The sequence below is a fragment of the Mytilus californianus genome, unplaced genomic scaffold, assembly GCF_021869535.1.
Source record: "Mytilus californianus isolate M0D057914Y unplaced genomic scaffold, xbMytCali1.0.p SCAF_2, whole genome shotgun sequence".
NCBI classification, from domain to species: domain Eukaryota; kingdom Metazoa; phylum Mollusca; class Bivalvia; order Mytilida; family Mytilidae; genus Mytilus; species Mytilus californianus.
In genome coordinates, this window is record NW_026262668.1 from 3,839,777 (window position 1) to 3,865,659 (window position 25,883).

The window sequence follows — 25,883 nt, forward strand, 5'->3', positions numbered from 1 at the left end:
ATAGTGTACTATAGTGTAACATAAATATAAAATAACTACTGGAAGAATTCCAGGTTCTCCTGACAGAGGAGTGATTTATAGAAGGTTACAGGAAACTTCATGTGACATATACTATTGGTATCGGTATCGGATTCGACCCGGAACTTGTTAGTTATTGGTATTATTTATTATGGGAAAACAAAAGGGCCTGGAATGGTGTAATTTTTTAACAACACCATTGTTCTATAATAGTTTTATATAAAGTTGAATTCTTTGATTACTCGTTTTTACGTCATGCCGGCTAACAAATTGGACCTCATTATTTTAGTAGTATAGATTTATTAATATATTTGGTTACCTCCCTTTACCACAAATATTTTTTTAATAAAAAAAAAAATGTAAATGAGTTTATCAAAGATAATAATAAAAATCTTGTCAAGTATTTATAAAAACTTATAGGTATTCAGAATGTCATAAAAACAAAAAGAAAAATTATGCATAAAATTGTTGCTTCAAATGAAAAATGTTATAAGAAATCCATATATGATGAAACTCAAGACACTATAAGTTATCTTTTCTATGATAGCACAATGTATAATAGATAGACAGTTCTGCAGTTTTACAGTATTAACGTAATTCCTGTTTTCCAAATACATTGTAATTTACTTTTACGACATATGATCTAGATTTGTTTAGACGGAGTTTTGTTCAAATGTAAAACCTCATCAAAGATACCAGGTATATAATTTGGTTCGCCAGACTCGCGTTTCGTCTGAATAAGACTCATGAGTGGCGCTCGAACCAAAACAGTTGGAAGCCCAGATTGAATACAAAGTTGAAGATCATACATGTAATTTTCTCTCAGACAGTCATCATATTTTGCCGAGCATGTGATATTATATGTTGTATGGAATGGAAATTAATGTTATGATAAAATATTCTTCGGAATTCATAAAAAGTTAAAAAGTTACTACTAACCTTCAGTAAATCATTTATGAAAATACTCCTGATTCACACAAACTCTGGTAAACAAAGTGATTCAGTCCTTATTTTCAGTCCATTTTCAAGCCAGAAAGGATTGTAACATGATTCCTTCAGGATTATTGTTGTAACATGATTCCTGCAGGATTATTGTTGTAACATGATTCCTGCAGGATTATTGTTGTAACATGATTCCTGCAGGATTATTGTTGTAACATGATTCCTGCAGGATTATTGTTGTAACATGATTCCTGCAGGATTATTGTTGTAACATGATTCCTGCAGGATAATTGTTGTAACATGATTCCTGCAGGATTATTGTTGTAACATGATTCCTGCAGGATTATTGTTGTAACATGATTCCTGCAGGATTATTGTTGTAACATGATTCCTGCAGGATTATTGTTATAACAATGTTATGAAATCGTCCGTTTGTTCATTGATAAATTATTAACAAACTAAAATTTCAACTCCCTCAGGCAAAGTTGAACGTAGATGGATTTGGCTATTTTTTTCAGGTCCTTTTTGAAAATATCGCTCTTTAACTATTTCGATTCTGTAACATCCTTGACTTTCAAATATTCGGCTTTGATCGTTCCTGATGACGGTAAATCCAGAAGAGCGCTTCGAACGCATCAAATTTATGAAGTGGTGTTTTCATTTTCTATAGTATTGGGTCGATACCGCTGGTGGACTATCAATCCCCGATGGTATCACCAGCTTAGTAGTTACATGCTTAATAAAATACCATCCTAAATATGTCCGTTTATAGATTAATAAGTTATCAAGAAAATAAGGTTTCAGCAACCTTCGGGCAACGTTGACCTAATATGGATTTGGCTATTATTCTTAGGTCCTTTTTGGTTATATAGCTCTTCAACTGTGTTAAATTCTATTCATAATACTATTATTCGGCTTTATGCGTTCCCGATGAAGATAAATACAGAAAAGCGCCTCGGACACAAATATTTATAAAGTGTTGTTTTCATTTTTAAGGATATTCCAATTAATAAAATTGTCTTTCCATAAGCTGTTAAATTTGGAAATAATCTTTTCGTTACCACCAAGAGCCATCGGCTATATTTGGTCTATACTAATCAATTAAGATTGTAATCCATGGGGATATATTCAGAAAGTCCAGAAATTTATTAATGCATGCCATCGTTAATGAAAACTCGAAGAAACCCTCTATATGAGGCATTTGTAACCCTTTCTCACACTAACCTAGCAGAACATATTTTAACTGCAACAAATTCACAGAAAACTAAAGAAAATATTATGAATTTGACTTATCAATATCAACAGACATGTTTGGTAGAACTGTCAATGACTGGATTATAATACTTCCTTGATAGAGGGTTGCTGCTCACAAGGAAGCTATTAAACCAAGGGTTCTAAGTGATGAAGTTGAAGTCATCCCTTCGTAAATTTTACGGACGCCATCACGAGTTGGTTGACCGTTATGGAATATCCGTTTCACAGATGATAACGGATATGTTCAAATTGTCGTAACTACTATCCCGTCCTCCTTTCCCCGAATGTGACCTACCGAATTAGACTTATTACCGGGTTTGTACTAACATGAGCAACACGACGGGTGCCACATAATTTATGGAGCAAGATCCACATACCCTTCCGGAGCACCTGAGATCACCCCCAGTTTTTGGTGGGGTTCGTGTTGCTCAGTCTTTAGTTTTCTATGTTGTGTTTTGTGTACTGTTGTTTGTCTGTTGGTCTTTTTCTTTTTTCGCCATGGCGTTGTCAGTTTATTTTTGACTTATGAGTTTGAATGTCCCTTTGGTATCTTTTGCGTCTCTTTTAGCACTAATGACTTCATATCAGTAATTTCCACCATATAAGTTACATCTCTTTATACCCATGAGTTAAGAAAACTGTGCATTTATGTGTGCACAAATATGATATGCAACAACAAATGACTACCACTTAATTACAAGATCCTAACTTGGGACAGACATATATAGAATGTGGCTGTTTTAAACCAGTTTTCAGGCACCAAACACTTCTTTTAATCTTTTACAGTGGTGTCACACCACAACATAAGAACACCGCCTAGCATTGCGTGAACACCTTATCCCCCCTCTAACTAAAGCTGATAAAAATCAGCTTTCGTTTGGGAAGTGTTACCTTCTCGTTGGTATTAATTAATAACGATTAATCACAGCACACAAAGTATATTTCAGTGTACAGGAATGATCATCTACTCATCTCAAGAGTATAAGAATATGATGCTGTTCTATTTTAAGAAGCATATAATCAGTATGAATTTATATTTCGATATGTCTACCTATGTGTAGTGATAACTGCAAATTATACCTTGTCCATCAAAGATGTATATATATATATATATATATATATAAGTCTTAATTGAAAACAACGTTCAAACCTATGATTGCGTTGGATAAAAACCGCAATTTTTATACGTGTGCATAAAACAAATTTCTTTGTAGAGGAGTTTGAATACAGCACAAACAACATTTTCCAAAAGACCAAAAAAGTGAAAAAGTATATTTTAACAAAACGCTTTTGACTAACAGGTCGAACAACTGATGTTCTTAAACCCTGCTGACTGCCATTGGCGATTGCCAAATAAATTGATCACTAGTTTAAGTCTAAATTGAAAACAACGTTCAAACCTATGATTGTGTTGGATAAAAACCGCAATTTTTATACGTGTGTATGCAAAACAAATTTCTTGGTAGAGGGGTCTAAATACAGCACAAACAACATTTTCCAAAAGACCAAAAAAGTGAAAAAGTATATTTTAACAAATGCATTTGACTAGCAGGTCGAACAACGGATGTTCTTAAACCCTGCTGACTGCCATGGCGATTGCCAAATAAACGGATCACCAGATGTAACAAAATGGATCTTAATTATAAATTTAATACCAAACAGAAAACAATAAACTTGCGGAATAGATGGTATACCGCAAACATGAGGTGCAAAAATTTGTACACCATATCCGGATTTCGACAGTTAATGTCTCTTCAGTGATGTTAGGAATCGAAACGGTATTTGGAAGGCCAGTTAATTTACCTCAATTTAGGATTGACTCTTGAATTTTGAAGAGTCGAAATAGGATGAACAGATCATATAAACCCGAAGGCAAATATAATACAAGCCGAAACGAAAAAAATATAAACAAGTCTAAATTGAAAACAACGTTCAAACCTAAGATTGCGTTGGATAAAAACCGCAATTTTTATACGTGTGCATGCAAAACAAATTTCTTGGTAGAGGGGTCTAAATACAGCACAAACAACATTTCCAAAAGACCAAAAAAAGTGAAAAAGTATATTTTAACAAACGCATTTGACTAGCAGGTCGAACAACGGATGTTCTTAAACCCTGCTGACTGCCATGGCGATTGCCAAATAAACGGATCACCAGATGTAACAAAATGGATCTTAACAAATAATTTAATACCAAACAGAAAACAATAGAACTTGCGGAAAAGATGGTATACCGCAAAAATGAGGTGCAAATATTTGTACACCATATCCGGATTTCGACAAATAATGTCTCTTCAGTAATGTTAGGAATCCAAACGGTATTTGGAAGGCCATATATATATATATACGTCTAAACATGTGACAACTTTATGACAGGCATTCTCCATCGGATAACACGTGGTTATACAGGACTAACACCATAATATATATAAAACTCGTCTCAAATTTAGCCCAACAATGTTAGATCTTCAAATTTGTGTTAGCAAATTTTTGTTCTTCCCTCAGCGGGATTCGAACCCTTGTGTCTGTGACATCGTGGCAACACCGCCTGCACCGTGTCCAGCGCCATATATATATATGAAAAGTTCACAATGGGAAATTTCGTCGTTAAGTTTTGTTGTAACTCATTGCCAATTCTAAGTTTAGGTCAAAACATTAAACAAACCGATATGCATCAACGATGGAAATTTTTATAATTCAAAGTGTTGTACATAGATAAAATATAATATTGGAATATAAGAACATCTATTTTTTTTCTGATATATATATATATATATATATATAGCGATTATTTATAGTTTTGTGTCATCGTTTTCCACATTTAGTGGAATTTTCAGTATTTGTTCAACAATTGCGGATGTTTCATCTTGCTGTATTTGAGCTGTAGGATCACAATCCCCTTTGTCCAAATCTGTTTCAACCTTGTCATATGTAAGTTTCGTACCAACATAGGGTTTAGTATGCTTCTTTTTACTTGAATGGCGTGTCCTCCTGTTTTTGTCGTTTTTTTCGTTGCCGATGTTTTTCTTTTCTTCATCGTCATCATACCTATGTGTCTTGTCTCCATCATCATGTTGTCCGTACTTTTCTTTTTCAATAGCCAGTTCTTCAAATTTTTCGCCATGCTTGTTTTTGCTTTTATGTTTGCGTTTACTAGAGAGTTTTTTATTATCTTTACCCACTGCCTGGTCAGAAGAAGTTGTATTTTCTTTCGGCAATCCTGTGCAGACTTCACCGCCTATACAATATCCAACAGCCCCTTGTCCGGTTGCTTCGTTCGGTATTTCTCCTTTCGTTGTATTCAAATCTTTGAGAGACATTGAACTGTCTCCTTCCATATGTTTCGTTCCACTACGATTTTGTTTCTTTCGCTTACTAGACGGTTTTCGAGGTTTTTGTCTTTTATCATCATATCCCCCCTTTTCGTTGTCTACGTCTTTCTTTTCTGTATATGGAGAACTTGCGCCATATTTTGCTGTGTAAATTTCATCATCTGATTTTGCATAAGCCTCATTGCCATGTTCGGGTTGATGACGTCTGCTCGAACGTTTAGATGTCGTTTTGTTATTAGCTTTGTAATCTGTGTCATCATCATTTTCAGCTTCAGATGGTAATAATATTTCTTCTTCTCTTGGTCGTGTACTTGATGACCCATGAAGAGGAATGGATCCTTTATAATCACTTGACTCTCTGTCTGGACCAATAATATTTATCGTAGGTAATCCTTCGTGTGCGATCTCCGTTACGTTTTTTCCATCGACAATTTGTGAAGTCACTTTATGTTTTTTCTTAATTTTCTTTTTACCGAATGCTTCACGACTAGGAGGACGGTCTTCCTCACTTCCCCTATTTGACCTAGAACCTTTTGTGAGCAAATAAATTTCAAGATCGCTATCATCAATCTGACCACTCTCCAAACTATAGCAACTAGATTTCCTGGATACATCACTATCATAACCAGAATAAGTTTGTAAGTTTCTGAATAAAATGTCTTTAAGAGGAGTATCTGAACTTACGATTTTTGGAGGTGGATGAACAAATTTGTCTTTGTTGTCATCATCGTCATATATCGTTTTAAAGGTATACTCAGAAGACGGTGGAATAACCATGGGTTGTTTTAAAGGTTCCATTTTCATTGATTTATTAGTATCGTCATCGCTGTCTACAGGTATTATCGGTTTTGGTGGAGGATGTTCTATGTTTGTTCCGACATATAAGACGGAAAATTTACCTTTTAACCCAAGTGGTTCTGGTAACTGGCTTTGCTGTTTGGACATTTGATTATTGAAGCCATCTATTAATTGCTGTCTTTGATAGACAGTCAGGGCGGTAGGACAAGGAGCTATATTCGCAGTTGAAGCTTTTTCGTCTTTTTGTTTGATCGTATGACACCCATCAACAATATAACATGGGCAGGCGAAAGTAACAAAACCAAGACTAACAACTGCAATATACCATCCAGTAGTTATAGTTTCTGTTTCTTTGTCACGTGTGTTGTTAAATACAACAACAGCGACAATCAAGCAAATCGCTGTAAACAGAAATATGTTTATTGTAATAAAATAGCTGGAAAATTAAAAACCAATAATTAAACACATATGCAAATATATATATACATATATATTAAAATAAATGTATATTCTTTGGTAAATCAATAAATAACTCTGATACACTTTAAAATTTTGTCTTTTTAAATGTTTATATATTTGAGAAAAGACCAGGTAAGCATTTTAAAATTCAATTACAAGTTCATTGTCTTATTATTATGACTATTTTTGAAATTTTTTCCATGGTAACATTATCAAATTTGACAAATATTGTTTTAATTTCAAAGTGCTCGAATCAAAAATTATATTTCATGGCGCTCGGAACAAAATCTATATTTATTCAAAGCGCGACATATAACATCTGTATGTACTCTCGGCACTCGATACAACATCATCTCATTGTATTCACGGCGCTCGATACCACAACTTCTCTTTATATTCACAGGACTCGATATAACAACTTCTTTTTGTATTCACGGCGCTCAATACAACATATCAATTTCACGGCTCCCGCGACAACATCTCCATTTCACGACACTCGAACCATCATTTCCATTGACTTAAAGCGCTCTATATACCATAGCTGCTTATTCACATTTTCTCGGTGTAGCATTTCAAATCACGGCGCTCGCCACAGCATTTTCATTAAACGGGACTGGACACAATATCTCCAATGATATTAGCAGGATAACGTAACAAGGAAACGGTTATATCGCTTGAAAAATTAAGTAAATGACAATCATTTAGTTGTTTGGGGATCAAATTTTTATTTGTTTATTATTTGTCTGCCTTTCCAAAGAAGAGAACAATCAGTTGATGTTTTTGAAATCAAGTTGCGATTATCTTGTCCGTAAATATCAATCTTGTCGAACGTGATTCATACTGTACTAGTACTATGTTGATCAAAAACATATAAAAGTGGCTTTTAAATGTATAAGTTAATAAATACAAGGTTTAAGAAATTCATTATCACAAGTAAACATACGAGCCTTTTCTATATGAACAAACCTTAAATCGTCACCATAATTTTTTTTAAACAAAATAACTAGGGATAGTTGGTAGCTTTAGCCAAAATATCCATTAATCAAGACATTAAGGAGTAGTAGCACCATTGTTTTTTTCTCTATAAGTCTTTGTTAAATTTGCATTTTTCAAAACATTGTGCAGAATTTATTTTTGTTTCAAATATAGAAATGCTTGACATGAGTAATATTATTTTCTCCTGTTCAGTACTACAGTCAAAATTTCATTGCATATAAGATAATGAACATCACTGAAAGTTAACCAATCGAATTGTCACCCTTATATTCCTGGTTACAAGTGTTAGTAACCATGTCATCTCAAGTTTTCAAAATATTTTATATAAACACCAAATAAAAAAAAAAGAATGGTGCTTTGAATCACCCAAGATATATGTTTATGACTCAGAATTTTTTTTTTTCGATGAAATGCAGGGTTAATTTCCTACAACTGTCAAATCGATGGGAACATTTTTTTTCGACCCTTTTCGGTATGAAACCGGGTGTGAAGTACCATGTGTTGGTGGTATTACACCTTACCCATTACCTGTTAGAAAGGCAAATGATGCAGCAGCAAACTTGATCACTCTTATTTTTTTCAAGTCACGTGTCCAGAAGAACGTCATAGAGGCTAAGACAACACTAATGAAGTACAAAGAAAACCCTAGGCCCATAAACACTTGTGAAATCTTGTAACTCCCTGAAATGTATAAAAAAATATGATCACGTTCTTCATTAAATTCAATCAGCTTTATCACTACTTTTGTGTTAAGGTATTCGTTAGGACTGATTGACAGGAGTAATTCCAGCAGCGAATACACATTCTGGTCTTGTTATCAACTACATATTTTCCTGTTGTTCCATAAGTTTGTGAATGTCTTTATGTTTGATAGTTTAAGTCGTAAATCATTTGTCTGGTAATTCTTAATTTCGGGATAATATTATGATCTATAGAATTGATTTTTATTATTAAATATTATTTTTTTCCATTGCATTCAACAGTAACTTAATATATAACTTTTTGATTATCACAATCAAACTGAAAAATCAAACGTATGTTGCTCAACTCTTTCAGTATTAAATGATTCTTAATAGTTTAACTTTCTATCAAGATTCTGTATTGTGTACATTAATAAATTGCCACTAAGCATACGGCAAACAGGATACACTTCTTTCTTTCTTTTACTTCCGTTAGTCAATTTCTTGTTGTATGTGTTAAAATTATATGTTCGTTTTCTATGTTATCTCCTTTATTTCATACAGTGGTAGTTCGTTTGAAGTACTTTTCAATAGGTTTATGACAAATCATAACTAAACGGGCTATTGAGTATAGATAAATTATTTTCCCACAAGAATATGATAAGAGGAAAATTAATCGAAGAGAGATGTGCCTAAATCTGTAGTGCAAAGTAACAGATTTTTGGTGGGGTTCGTGTTGCTCAGTCTTTGGTTTTCTATGTTATGTTTTGTGTACTGTGGTTTGTCTGTTTGTCTTTTTTAGCCATAGCGTTGTCAGTTTAATTTTTGACTTATGAGTTTGAATGTCCCTTTGGTATCCTTCGCCTCTCTTTTTCATTCGAGCTCAAAATAGTCACTTTAAAGGAATACATATCTAAAAAGTCGTAATAAATTCCATTGAGCACCAAACTAATTCGAATACGATTTCGCTTATTTGGATATTTAGAAAAATATTTTGTTCTATGGCCGAAATTATTTTAAAAAAAATTTATCTAGTTTTATTCTGAAACACTGATTTAAGAATTTCAGTGTACACAATTTAATCATGAAATGTTCCCAGTTTAAGGAATGCGAAACACTTTCTATTTCATATTTTGAAACGGAGAACTTAAGAAAACTTGTTCATTGATCAACTATGACGTAATTGCAAGCCAAGTGGCGGATTAAAAGGGGTGTAAAGAGTTCTTGATTGGAATATATAACTTTTTTTTAGCATAAAATCGTTATTTTGTTTTCGCCCCGCTGCGCCCGGTGGTATTTCTTCTATTAATGGAATTACGATCCTTTCAAAAAAAAAAAAAATTATCCGCCCCTAAAGGTAACAGTACATTTGAACTGTGTAGTATATCTGATGTAGGTAATGCACATCTTATCTGCGCATTATCAAGTTTATAGCACAGTTAGAACAAAGAGATTCTGCCTATACCATGTGTTAACAATATATTGTCTTTTTACAAACAAAGCATATCATCGTCATTTTTTTTTGTATTTTTCCTTTGATAATTTTTTGTGATAATTTTTCATATCATGATCTCTAAAAACTAAGGGCGCACGTGCCGTTGTCAATGTAAACATCAACGACGTCATAGGAAAAATAACGATAAACAGATTATCAATCCATGATAGTCTTTCGATCTCAGGTATGTTTTTCGGTCGCATCTCATCTCATGGATGTCGCCCTCGTTTGAAAAACCATCGATAATCTATTATTCTCTTATGTTTGTGACCTGTTAGCTATTTCTTGCATGAAACAAATATTTCTTGTATTAAACTGGACGGAGTGTGATACGAAAACTGCATAAATTTGATTGGCTTATCCAGTATCATGAGAAGATATTACGACGTTTCCATTGGCTATTAGTTAGGTCATTGACGACTTGTAATGAAGAGACGATCAGCCGGATAGCAAATCTCATAATGGTGGCGATTTTATTATTCAGGTCACGTGATTTTCAGTTCAAAAAATGACATTTTGTTATCACGACAATGACGGCACGACATCGACGGCGTAAAGACATTTTGTGTATTTGCCATGTTCAACCAAACATTATTGGATACGGCAGGTTCCAAACTTTTACTACGTTATTCTTTTTAGAATGAAAATGTCTTATATCTTTGATTATTTTGATTGGGTAAGATTGAAAAACGTGCCGCGGCAGTGACACTTGTCAGTACATAAATTGAAATTGAAATGACACACGGATTGGTAACGAATTTTCATTAAGAAGGATGATACTTCCTGATAATATGAACATGAAATACTTGTTTCTTGTATTGTAAAATCCATATTTGGTCGAATTATTCCAAACTGTTTTCTTATTATCATTTAGAAATAATGGATATTGTTTCAGCCTATTTTGTCATACTCTGATAGAAATAATTGTTTCAATGCATACATTTCCTTAGAAGAATCAAGTATTATCCTTGAATATACACAAATACTTCATATTGATTCATCGTTCAATGATTACATGTAAGAAACAATTTTTTTTGGTAGATCTATATGAAAAAAATATTCTATAAAGCTTATAGGTATGAAATTTACATGTTTTATATATTCAATTCTATTCTATTCTAGTGTAAACATGTTAGAAAATTTTTATTTAGACCCATTGTCAGATATATCTGTGAGCTTATTTGTTTGCACTCTAAATGGAAATGCCTGTACCAAGTTAGGAATATGACAGTTATTTTCCATTCGTTTGATGTGTTCGAGATTTTTTGCCATTTGATAAAGCACATTCCGTTTTGAATTTTCCTTGGAGTTCGGTATTTCTGTTATTTTATATATATATATATATATATATATATGTAATAGTAAAATTAAGATTATTTATCTGAGGTCTAATGATGAACACTGAAATGTAACAACTCCTGGTCACTGGCATATGATGTCCATGACATCGTTTATTACAAATGGAAATATTAAGGTACTCTATAAAAAAAACTTCCCAATCATGAAATATGTAATTTATATGTGTATGTAGGTAGCAACATTACAAGGTAATATAAATTGATAAAAAATAATAAACAATAAATCAAAAATATAATCAATGAATTATTTGAAGACAGAGTGAAAAGTAAAATATGTTCTTTATGTCATTCCTCTCATATTACTTATTACTGTAAAAGGAAGCTTGTCTATGATAGGTTAAAGAAATTAATGACAGAATTCTTTGAAGATTTTTTTGCAGAGGGTTTTTCATTCTAAATATATTTTAACCTTTGGCTCGACGGTGATTGCAAACCTGTCACTTCTTTCTTAAGTGCTGTCTCATTTCAGGAAATTTAACCCAAAAAAAAAACGTTTACAAAATGTTGTCATTTCTGTGTTTAGTTATTCAGAATTTGTCAGGACTTAAAGGAGATACAGAGCTTGACATCTGACATCTACAGTTCGTTTCTATGTTTGTTTGCGTTTGCTTTTGTTGTAGTTCAGTGTTTCTGTTGTTCCGTTGTTTTCCTCTTATGGTTGAAGTGTTTCCCTCGGTTTAAGTTTGTTATCCGGATTTGTTTTTGCTTAATCGAATTATGACTATTAAACAGCGGTATACCACTGTTGCCTTTATAGATAGACATCTATTATTCACAGTTTCCCTTAACTTGTCATGCCTGTTTTTAACAAGATATGTTAAATCTTTAAGGTTTCAACAGAAAGTAGAAACTTCAACTCTTATTATTAAATAAAACCACCAGTCCCTTAATTGTTGAAAAAATCACACTTTAAGGCTCCAACAGAAATGTCAAATTACTTCAGAGAATATGTGTACATACATATGCAATAACAGTTATAGATTGATAATGCCATGAGTGTCAGGGTGTATTCTGGGTGTGACCACTACTATTACAAGTATTTGTTAACTTAAAATCATATCCGCAATCATGTATGTCAAATAACTTAATATTGCAAAACATACAACATATATCATAAAGTAGAATGCCAATATACTGTAAATAATCTCTTTCCACTAATGTTATGAAATTTTGTATCTTTCAATGGATATAAATGTAATCAAATTAAAAAAAATCACAACATGCAAAATAATTATATAATGGGTATTAAAACTTTTTAAAGTCTAAATTGTATCACCAGAGACAAATCAAACCATACCTGGTAACACACACATACATATTTGAAATAATGAAGAATTATCAATAAAAAATATGACACCATGTTGACCTAATATATAATTCCTCATTAAATTCATGTGAATGCAGCTAAACCAATGTAAACATTAAAAGGACTTAATCATTACAAAAATAGGGATTCATTTACGAAAACTGGGTGTAGATTGAACATCATTTGAAGGATTGCTAAAAGAAGATGAACAAGGAATGAGCACACACAATTATATTATGATGCGATATCATCTTTATTCTTTTGTAATTACATCTGTAAGCCACAAAGTAAAGATCTAACTCTGTGCAAATTCGTTTATCTCTGTCTTTTAGTTACGACATTTCAGATCTAAAGATGTTTCTACTAGAGTCATGTCATCCAGAACAAATTCTGACATGCTAACAGATCACAATAGTTTACAACTGGAATTCACTGATTTACGGATATGATTGGGAGAAATGGTATGATTGCCAATGAGACAACGATTCACTAAAGACCAAACGAAATGGATGTAAGAGTCGTGCGGTCTTTAACAATGCATATTTAGCATATTAAAAAAAGGAAAATTACTATACATACTGTCAAATTTCTGTTCACATTTGAAAATCGAAAAACATATATGCCATTAAGATAAATTTTTTGTTATAAAAATTATGTAAATTCACGATATTCAAGAAACTTACCATCACCGTTGGAATCTATAATTCTGCCACAAGAAATGCCACCTTCATGTTGATAGATGCACATAAATAATAGCCCGTATTGTCCAGAAATCGAGGAGGTCTCAAATATTACCCAGTAAGGTAGCACTATCGACAGAAAACACAGAATAAAGCCAACAATAGACGATATATGAAGAAGAATTCGGAACACGATACACCATTTCAAGTTACAGATCAAAAGACAAAAATGTTTCATATTGTTTGACAGCTTAAACAATTCCATCGTATTATATTTTAAATATTGACCAGTTTCAATTTCATCTTGAAACAAGACTGGTAAACAATTAACCTATGATCACAATGGAAATATATACAGAAATCAACTTTAAATCTCTCAGATGTTGTTGTATAACTTTATGCAATGGAATGCATCTTTTGGTTTATTTCAAATTTTGAGTATGACACTGTTTTATGTTAAAGTTGAATTTTCAGTAGGGCAATTCTATTTCTAGTTTATTTCTTGCACATGAATTAACATTGAAGCATTATATAAACCAACAGCAATAATTACGATCTTTGAAGTCATATTTTTAATTCCCTTAGACTCATCGCTACGACTTCAATTAAAACAAGTCATTAGATTTACATATAACACGCCTTGTTAACATATAGATTTAAATATATGCAACCTTATGCACTTAGATTATGTAGTATATCTTTGTTTGGATTGTATTTGTTGTTTGGTTTTTGATTTTTTGTATATCGATTTTGAAAAAGATTTCTTATGTTCCGTTAATTTATTTTACGATCATGTATGAAACTTTTTTTTCCACTGATCGTGATTACAAAAGGGGAAAATGATCATATGCTTTTCCCGAGCCAGTGGTCTTTTTTCTAGTTTAGAAAATAGGTTTCAATCGTAAATCGTAATAAAAGTTGTTTGATTTATCTTCAACGCTTTAGATACGGGACAATTATAACTTGACAGTTCATATTAACATTAACATGTCTTCTAAGATTCTGTGTTATGGTGTTGGCTTTCTGTTAAAATAATTTTACGTCTGCTTTTATTCATATTTGTAAAAGCTTTCTTCTGTTTTGAAATCACTAGTTGTTATATCAAATCATCATAAATAGATATATGACAGAAAAAAAGGATTATGATGTATTAATTCCTGATGCAAACTCCATAAACTCACTTGACAAATCCGTATGATCAACACCTAAAGGTTAAAGTTAGGACTTCGATACGGAATTAAAAACTATATCTTACTGCAAATTATATCGAACCTTCACACCAGTTTGATTACAATGATTTGTTGATATCTGTGCATCGCAGAACACATATATTTCGATTTGCAGTATTCATAAATTAACTGATTGATGTAGCCCCTAAACTGATAGAATGTCAAGAACTTGCGCCTATTTCACTAAAATTTGCATCTTACAACTTTAATAAACAAACTGAAAAAATCCGATAGAAATAGAGAAGGTACCTAGTCAGTTGTTGAATGAAAAACAAATATCACATCTATTTAGCAACTAAACAATAAGGAAACCTTAGTCTAAAAGCTGTCTATAGATTAAATGCGATCAACATATATATATATAATCTCCGACCTTTCTAATATTCATTGAGAGGTCACCATATTTATTTTCGGAACGTAAAGGTAAAGAATAAAGCTAGCTTCTTTAAAAAAAATCCTGAACATTTGTAATATATCATAATCGTATCATATCGCTTGAGCACAGTTTTCAATCTGCTTTCCTCTACGGAGGTTATATTGTTTAAGGAAGAGATAAACAGTCGAGTAGACGGTTTCGAAAAGGCTAGTTTATCTTTGTATTGAATTAAATAACTAGAGTTGATACCAATCAATATCCAATTCTCAGACGTGATGAAAAAAAAGCAAAATAGCAGAAATACCGAACTCCAAGGAAAATTCAAAACGGAAAGTCATTTACTGTGAAAGTACTTTTATTCGTGGGTATCAATTTTCGTGGTTTGAGCAAAAGTTACATGTTCGTGGATTCTTAAGTTCGTGGATTTTAGTTTTTGGAAAGAAACACAATGGGTGAATAATTTGAAGCCATCGAAAACTAAAACTAGTGAAAATAATCATGTGTTGTTTTATAAAATTTCTTTGACATTTCAAAATAAGGTGTTCATTTGCACTTACTTGTTCGTCTTTCATTACTAACAAAATTCATCAAACTTTTAATAAGATAAGTGCTTTCTAAAATAAGCCAATTCATCTATTCTTACAAATGTTCTCGATTGAAGGAAATTGCATGGTAAATATTTTAATTCTTGCACACGTGTAAACAGAAGTGATGATACTAATTAACCCGAGATTGTTCGGTCAACAGATTAACGTTCACCAAAGGTGTTAATTTTGCAATAAAAATGTCACTTAAAGAAAACGGTTACATAAAAAAGCTACACATGTACTTTGAATTGTAGAATAAATTCTTTTGAAATAAAAAAGCAAGCCCCTTATGAAATTATTTATTTTTTCGTAAGAGAATTATGATGAGATAAAATGAACACGTCATCGTCGCATGGTATCATCACCGGAAATTCTGACTTTTATCGATCTAAACTGATTTTCGTGAGAATTAAAAGGTTAAAAGTAGTACAGTTTAGGTCGTTTGAAGCCATCCACGAAAACCACGAAAATTGGTACCCCAAAAAAGTACTTTCACAATATTAAATGGCAAAATAGAAAGCTCAAACATAGCAAACGAATGGAAAACAACTATCATATTCCTGACTTGGTACATGCATTTCCTTATGTAGAAAATGGTGGATTAAACATGGGTTTATAGCTAGCTTAACCTCTCACTTGCATGACAGTCGCTTAGAATTCCATTATATTGACAACAATGTGTGAGCAAAACAAACAGACATAATAGGTAAAATTGTCAAAAATTGGGATACAGCAGTCAACATTGTGTTATAATCTTAATCACTATAAAAACAAATAACTATTTCAACAAAGAAAAACAAAATGGCGTATAGGCACTCTATAGACAATGTACATAAGCTAAAAATGAAAGACAAGAATACAAAAAAATCACCATAGCACAATAACATAATGGCGGGTTGTATAAATACCGAGTCACGCCAAAGAATATTATCAAAAATGGACTAAACAGTAAAGGTTAAAAATATACAAAGACAAATAAAAAGATCACTATAACACGTAAGTAAGATGACAAAAAACGTCAGTACCTAGAATTTATACTTCAAGACCATCATGTATTATTTGTGAAGTTGATATGGAGTAATATCAACAAGGCCTTGGTATCTTCCGATGAACTTTTTTAGAAAAAAAGGACAAGATGTTCTTTGACATAACCCTGGTTCATCAACTTTCTGCTCAGACACTGATGACGTTTTATAAAGTCTGAGTAGCACTTTAATACAGAGAATATGTAATATGCAATAACAGTTATAAATTGTTAATGCCAAGAGTGTCAGGATGTATTCTGGGTGTGACAGCTACTATTACAAGTATTTATTAACTTAAAACCCAATCCCCAATCATGTATGTATAATAACTAAATATTGCAAAACATACAACTTGTATCTTGCAGTGGATATAAATGCAACCACATAAAAAAAATCACAACATAAAACATGGCCATGGGGTGTGCAAAATAATTATATAATGGCTATAAATAACATTTTAAAGTTCAAATTGTACCATCAGAGACATATTAAACCATATCTGGTAACACACACATACATATGTGGAATAATGAAGAATTATCAATAAAAAATATAACACTGATATATAATTCCTCATTAAATTCATGTACATGCAGCTGAACAATTAAAAGGACTAAATCATTATAAATAGGGATTCATTTAGGAAAACTGGATGTGTATTGCACATCATTTAAAGGATGATTCGGAAAAGATGAACAAAGAATGAGAACAAACAATTATATTATGATGTGATATCATCTTCATTCTTTTGTAATCACATCTGTAAGCTACAAAGTAAAGATCTAACTCTGTGCAAATTGGTTTTCCTCTGTCTTTTAGTTACGACATTTCAGATCTAAAGATCGTTATACTGGAGTCAAGTCATCGAGGACAAATTGTGACATGCTAACAGATCACAATAATTTACAACTGGACTTCCAAAAAAGAATGCACTGATTTAAGGATGTGATTGGGAGAAATGGCATGATTGCCAATGAGACAACTATTCACCAAAGACCAAACGAAATGGATGTAAGAGTCGTACGGTCTTTAACAATGCATATTTAGCATATTAAAAATAGTACAGTTACTATACATACTATCAAATTTCTGTTAAAACATATATGCCATTAAGATAAATATTTTGTTATAAAAATTATGTAAATTCACGATATTCAAGAAACTTATCATCAACGTTGGAATCTATAATTCTGCCACAAGAAATGCCACCTTCATGTTGATAGATGCACATAAATAATAGCCCTCTTTGTCCAGAAATCGAGGAGGTCTCAAATATCACCCAGTAAGGTAGCACTATCGACAGAAAACACAGAATGAAGCCAACAATAGACGATATATGAAGAAGAATTCGGAACACGATACACCATTTCAAGTTACAGATCAAAAGACAAAAATGTTTCATATTGTTTGACAGCTTAAACAAATCCATCGTTTTATATTTTAAATATTGACCAGTTCCAATTTGATCTTGAAACAAGACTGGTAAACAATTAACCTATGATCACAATGGAAATATGTACAGAAATCAATTTTAAATCTTTCCGATGTTGTTGTATAACTTTATGCAATGGAATGCATCTTTTGGTTTATTTCAAATTTTGAGTATGACACTGTTTTTTTGTTAAAGTTGAATCTTCAGTAAGGCAATTCTATTTCTAGTTTATTTCTTTATATGATTTACCATTGAAGCATTAAATAAACTAACTGCAACAATTACGACCTTTGAGACTCATCGCTACGATTTCAATTAAAACAAGCCATTAGATTTTCATATAACACGCCTTGTTAACATATAGGTTTAAATATATTCAACCTTATGCACTTAGATTATGTAGTATATCTTTGTTTGGATTGTATTTGTTGTTTGGTTTTTGATTTTTTGTAGATCGATTTTGAAAAGGATTTCTTATTTTCTGTTAATTTATTATACGATCATGTATGAAATCTTTTTCAATCGATCTTGATTACAAAAGGGGAAAATGATCATATGGTTTTCCCGAGCCAGAGGTCTTTTTTCTTGTTTAGAAAATAAGGTTTGGATCGTAAATCGTAAAAAGTTGTTAAATTTATCTTCAACGCTTTAGATACGGGAAAATTATAACTTGGCAGTTTATATTAACACATTAACATGTCTCCTAACATTTTGTAAAATGGTGTTGGCTTGAATTTTCTGTTATTATAATTCTACGTCTGCTTTTATTCATATTTGTAAAAGCTTTCTTCTGTTTGAAATCACTAGTTGTTATATTAAATCATCATATTTAAATATGTGACAGACAAAAGGGATTATGGTGTATTAATTCCTGATGCAAACTCCATAAACTCACTTGACAAAACCGTATGATCAACACTTAAAGGTTAAATTTAGGCCTTCGATACGGAATTAAAAACTATATCTTACTGCAAATTATATCGAACCTTCACACCAGTTTGATTAAAATGGTTTGTTGATATCTGTACATCGCAGAACACATATATTTCGATTTGCAGTATTCATAAATTAACTGATTGATGTGGTCCTTAAACTGTTCGAATGTCAAGAACTTGCACCTATTTCACTAAAATTTGCATCATACATTTTTATAATATTTAATGAGCAGTACAGAATATTTTTTACTGTATATTTACTTTTACAATATACGATCTCTTTAGGCAAAATTGTAGGTTTGTGCGTGTGGAGAACATGAATTAACCTAAAAGCATTTCATGATGTAACAATACAGGGCAGATTAAACCATATAGAAACAGTTGTAATGTCGGAATAGGGAATATTTCAATTTTTTTTTTGTCATCTGACTACAAGGAATAAACAAACTAAAAAAAATATCACATCTTTTTAGCAACTTAACAAATAAGGAAACCTTAGTCTTAAAGCTGTCTATAGATTAAATGCGACCAACATATATATATAATCTCCGAACTTTCTAATGTTCATTGAGAGGTCACCATATTTATTTTCGGAACGTAAAGGTAAAGAATGAGGCTAGTTTCTTAAAAAAAAACCTGCCTGAAAGTTGGTAATCAAAATAAAAAGAACATTATAACACGTCAGTCCCTAGAATCAATACTTCAAGACCATCATGCATTATTTGTGAAGTTGATACGGAATGTTTATCACCAAGGTCTTGGGAACTTCCAATGAACTTTTTTAGAAAAAATGGACGAGACGTTCTTTGACTTAACCCTGGTTCATCCACTTTCTGCTCAGACACTGATGGTTTTATAAAGTTTGAGTAGCAGCTGTAAGATCTTGAATACCGAATGAGTTGGGAAATGTATATTCCATATGCAGGTGAAGTTGGTATATTGCTGCTAAGGTGGGGGAAAATTATAAATTCAAAATTAAAATCGTCTCGTTTGTCATAGATTCTGGTACTAAGATGACTGCTTATGTTAAATTCGAGATATAAGTCTAAAAGTGAGGCGGAGGAAGCCGTGTCTGTTGTTTCTTTAATTTCTAGTTCTGGAGGATATAATTTATCAATGGAACCCAATCAGAAAAGTTTGGATTGTTAATGAAAAGAACATAATCAATATATCTGAATGTGGAATTAAATGATCTGGCTTCTTTGATCATCTTGTTTTTGACATGTGTCTGAAGGAACTCCGACTCATGTGAAAATAAGAAGAGGTCGGCAAGAAGAGACGCCGACAATTGTTGAAAAAGTCTACCTCCAAATTAAAAAAAATGTTGTCAATAAGAAACTCCAGCATACTGATCACTTGTTCCTCTGTGTAGCATGTTTTACCTTTTTGTTCACTATAAAAGAATTCTTCTGTATTATAATATTTCTATAATTTACAAGGTTTGAAATATTTTTTGGGGATGATCGTTGGCTCCCTCTGGATACTTCAACAATATAAATTGACCACCATGTAATGGTTGATAAATATTGCTATAAACACAAAGACACAAACAAACCATCTTTCTGCAGTTTTCACCCCAAAATATAAATTTATTTAACCTCACGTCTTTTCCAAATTGTATTTGCATTATTTGCTCAAGTGCATGCAATTTCTCAAAAGTTGATCGAATTCCGTAAAATTTGTAGGCTGTTTCGGAATAAAATATTTCACTATTCATTAGCTGCTGGTACTTTTACAATTATCCAAAATAAAGAACAAACAACTCTTTAACAGGAAACCATTTTTGTGGTTGTTATTGTAGATATACAAACGAAAAGCTGCAAAATGTTCAATGCATCGATTTATTCAAACATCATTCTTTACGTCTATCAAATAATGAGATAGATAGCAGAGATATACTATATACGGTTTTTTTTTTACTCATGCATGTGAAGTAGTAAAGGTTTATTATACATGTGTGCATTATCCATGTTTTACATTTATTGTTTTGTCTAAAATTCACTATATAGCTATAAGTTATTAAATCATACCCTTTTGTGGCTTGTAAAATTTGCACATTCACAAAAAAAGAGAATTTTGTACTATGACTTTATGTTACACCCACAATATCTGGGATTATGGGGATTTGTATACATTAATTTAATTTTGGGTAGAGTTTTCTACAGTTTATGAGGAGAAAATGATTTATTTGCAGATCTGTTATAAAAATTCTTACTATACCAGGACCATAATAACTCAACAAATTTAAACAACTTATTCACGGTCTTGCAAATTTGGTTACTACTTAGAATGACCCGGAAAGGGTAGGGGAAAGGGGGGTAAAAAAGGGAGGGAATTCTAAATGGTTGGGAAATATTATTTTGAAAATCCTGAATTGCTACCAAGCTCAGTGTGATCTTATTTACTTTATATATTTTTTACAGATGTCTAAAAGTATGATATTATTTATTTGTCAGTATGTTAAAAACACAGGAATGACAAACCATCATAGTATACTGAAAACATTTGACTATTGGATAAAATAACATAATACATCTATTGAACATTTTCGATAAATGAATAGTTTGAAAATAGGTGCTCTAAACTGTAGGGGTCTGTCAGAGGAGGTGAAGAGAAGAGATTTTTTTTCAAGATATAGGAAAAAATATGATATAATTATATTAACAGATACACATTGTACTAAAATAAAAGAAAATCAGTGGGCACATGAGTGGGGGCATAAGGCATTCTCTGGCTGAAGCCACTCAAGACGGGTAGCAATCTTGATAAAAAAATAGTTTTACATTTATTATTCATCAAGAAAAAAGTATCAGGGAGGCAATTTTATCATTCTAGATATGACCATTCAAGATTATCGACTTTCTCTTGTTGCAATATATTGTCCCAATGGGGACTCTCCAATTTGTTTTGAAAATATAAAAAGTCTAGTATCTGGTATAAAAAAATAGCTCCATAATTATGGCTGGAGACTGGAATGTGGTGCTAGACTTTGATAAGGACACCTCAAACTATAGTGCTAAATACAATATAAGAGGACATGATAAAATTTTAGATATGATAGAGTCCCTGGACCTTGTTGATATATGGCGAGCTTAAATCCGGATACAAAAAGATTTACATGGCGTGGACCTGGGCTTAAGCAAAGCCGTTTGGATTACTTTTTGATTTCCTCTGATCTTGAACCATTTGTAAAAAATGTAGACATGGATATAAGTTATAGGTCTGATCATTCTCCAGTGTACCTGGCCTTACAGTTTTACAATCAAATTAAAGGTAAAGGCACATGGAAATTTAATAATAGCCTACTACATGATATGGTCTATGTAACTGAAGTAAAAAAATTGCATTAGGGACTATAAATCAATACTCTCTGCCTGGGAATGATCTAGAAATAGAATTATCAGTAAACCCACACATGATTTGGGTACTCTTAAAATGTATGATAAGAGGGAAAACAATATCATATGCCAGTTATATAAAAAAGAAAAACACAAAAACCGAAAATGATTTAGAACTTAAATTAGCTAAATTACTTGAAAACTATGAAATAGATCCCTCAGAATTAATAAATACAGAAATTAAAATTTTAGAAGGTGAATTTGTTCAACACAGAGAGATAATAGTAACAGGTATTATGGCAAGAGCAAAGGCAAGATGGGTAGCAGAAGGTGACAAATGTACTAACTGATTTTGTAATCTAGAAAAAAGAAATTATAATGAGAAAATAATTCCAAAATTAATCAAGGATAATGGAGAGGAAATTTTTAATCAAGGTGAAATTTTAGAAGAACAAAAATCATTTTATGAAAAATTTTACTCCTCAACAAATTCTATTCTTCATCAAGACCATAAAAATCTAACTTATGATGTAAATAATCCTTTTATCTGCAAACTTTCTGATGAACAGAGGTTACAGGCAGAGGGTAATTTGAATGCTAATGAATGCTTAAAAACATTGAAAAATATGAAAAATGGTAAATATCCAGGGATGGATTGATATACAACTGAGTTTTATAAATTCTTTTGGATAGACCTCCATGAATTTATTATAAAATCTTTTAATTATAGCTTAGAAACTGGAACTTTTTAAGTAAGTCAAAAACAAGGAGTTATAACATGCATTCCAAAAGAGGGTAAATCACAATTTCAATTAAAAAACTGGAGACTAATCACTTTATCAAATGTTGATACAAAAATTGCATCAGCTGCTTTAGCAAATAGAATAAAACCTTTTCTTGGGGATATAATTAGTGAAACACAGCTAGGTTTCATCAAGGGAAGGTATATTGGAGAATGTACCAGGCTTATTTTTGACATTATGGAAAAGGCAAAAGATGATAATCTTCCAGGTCTTTTACTTTTATTAGACTTTGAGAAAGCTTTTGATACTCTTGAATGGTCATTTATAGAATTGGCTCTGTCTTTTTTAGGATTTGGTCCTATTTTTTGTAAATGGGTCCAGACCTTGTATTCAGAATCTCAGAGCTGTATTATAAACAATGAACACTGCTCTCAATTTTTAAATATTGGTCGGGGTGTTAGACAAGGTGATCCTTTATCTCCTTACCTCTTTATATTATCTTTAGAACTTATGAGCGCTGCACTTAAAAATAACCCGGAGATAAATGGTATGAAAATAAATGATTCAGAATATCTACTAAGCCAGTATGCAGATGACTCATGTCTTTATTAGACGAGAATGAGCAATCTTTAGAAAAATGTTTATATATTTTATAAAAATTCTCTGAGTGTGCTGGACTAAGGGCGAATTTTGATAAAACTGAAGGCATATGGATTGGGTCAAAGTTTCACTCAAGGGATAAAATAACAACTACAAGAAATTTGAACTGGAAATTAATGAGGAAATTTAAACTTTTAGGAATAAAATTTGATCTGTTCAGTGAAAATATAACGCTTGTAAATTTTGTGGAAAAAATAAAAAAAATACAGAGCTTACTTAATACCTGGGTATATAGAGATTTAACATATATGGGAAAGATCACTATTATTAAATCATTAGCTCTACCTATTCTAATTCAGTCATTTACAGTTTTGCCAAACCCACCGGTTGATAAAATAAAAGAAAATCAAAATATTTTTTTTAGTTTCTTGTGGTCAGGAAAACAAGATAAGATTAAAAGAAAAGTTATGATAGGGTTATATGAAAAAGGGAGGTTGAAAATGCCAGATATAAGATCTTTTTGTTATTCACTAAAGATGACATGGATAAATAAACTTTCAGACCCCTTGAATATATCCCCATGGAAAACACTGTTAATAGATCAATACAACAGATGTGGAGCAGACAAAATATGGTTGATGAGCCCTGATGGTATCCAAAAGATTTCTACAAATTTTAATAATTTTTGGAAGAGTATTTTACTAAACTGGAATATCCTAAACACTGTCACTAATGACACTGCTGAAGGGATCATGAAACAATCCATATGGCTAAACAAGAGTTTGACAATAAATAATAAAACTGTCTTTTACCAGAGGTGGGTTGAATCAGGAGTTTTCTTTGTAGGTGATTTACTTGATGAAAACAGTGAACTTTTTACTTGAAAGGAATTCTGCAGAAAATATAATCTTAATATTAATTTCTTGGAATACCATTCTATACTTCATATGATACCAAAAAGCCTGAAAAGATCTAATCACTACTTCAGAGAAAATTATGCACATATCTAATGATAAATTTAAGTTTAATTAAAAACAACAAAAAGTCATGTCAATTCTTTTATAAAAAATTCTTGTCGATGTATACAGAACGTCCTACAAAACAAGAAGACAAAATGTGTAAAGAACTAAGCACTCATACAGAAAATTGGGATTTCATTTATAGTTTATCCTTTTGTTGCACTAAAAACAACAAATTTAGTATGTTCCAGTTTAAGATTTTACATAGAACTCTCGCTAAAAATGCATTATTACAGAAATATGGGTTAAAAGAAACTAACTTATGTAGTTTCTGTAAGGAAACTAAAGAAACTATAAGTCACCTTTTCTGGGAATGTACCCAAGTTAGAAATTTATGGTTAGAAATTGCAGCACTTTTTCAAGTCAAAAATAATCTAACTTTAATAATTAATGCGGAAAATATTGTTCTTGGGTCAGAGTCTTGGGATGTTTCCCTAAACCTATTCACTATTCTGATTATTACATTTATACATGTCGCTTTGACACTTCATTGCCGACTCTTACAGGGGCGATAGCTATGATTAAAAATCCCTACCAAATAGAAAAACTATCTACCTCCTTTTACAGATCCTTTAAAGCAAGAGAGAAATTTGATAGTAAATGGGAAGTGATTAAAAACTTAGTTTACATTTGAGGAGAGATCTTTCTTTTTTGTACTCACTTAAGGCTTTATAATAATTCAAGTAGAATTAATAATATGTTGATGCACATCACAACTGGACAGTGATTTGTGTGCATCATAAAAGTGCTATCTATGATGTTTATTGATATTGTTATATATATATTTTGATATACTTGGTTTTGCTTGATTGTATTTGAATTATCTCCCCTTGACTTAGGTTGTCGTTTACTGTTGTTATTTGTTCTGTGATTCTGTTCAACATGTCCTGTCTGACCCTTATCTGTTAATGATCTCTGGTGGCCTCTCCTGGTACCTCTCATATTCAACATCATAGTATTGACAGTGATGCATGTGGTTAGAGAAGGCTGATGCCATCATTAACCTAATCAAAATATTCATGTACTATAATCCAGTGATAAATGATGAGTATGATCTAGTAGATAATTATCAGATAGATGATATAAAATTAGCATTTCTAACTTTTTAACTTTAGACTGTTATTGAAAAATTTAATATTAATACATGTATTATAAATTATCTATGTATTTATGTATTACAATGCTTGGTATTTTTTCAGATAAAATAAAAATAAATTACAAAACAAAAAATTCTGTGGTATACTGTTGGCAAATACTTTTGATAAAGAAAATCAGAAATCAA

At 31.7% G+C, this 25,883-nt stretch overlaps 1 protein-coding gene across 2 annotated transcripts in view; it reads right to left on the bottom strand.

Moving 5' to 3' along the window:
* The window catches only part of LOC127729103 (uncharacterized), a 97,730-nt gene that overhangs the window by 60,177 nt on the left and 11,670 nt on the right, over positions 1–25,883 (bottom strand). Inside the window, exons 2-3 of one of the 2 annotated variants that reach the window (XM_052236757.1) lie at positions 8,327–8,479; positions 4,927–6,744 (exon numbers count right to left, since the gene is read on the bottom strand). In XM_052236757.1, coding sequence (XP_052092717.1) covers positions 5,006–6,744; positions 8,327–8,479 — 1,892 coding nt within the window. In that variant the 3' untranslated portion in view covers positions 4,927–5,005. Of the gene's footprint in view, positions 1–4,926; positions 6,745–8,326; positions 8,480–25,883 lie in introns of those variants that run through there. The other variant, XR_007994523.1, reaches the window with a different exon arrangement.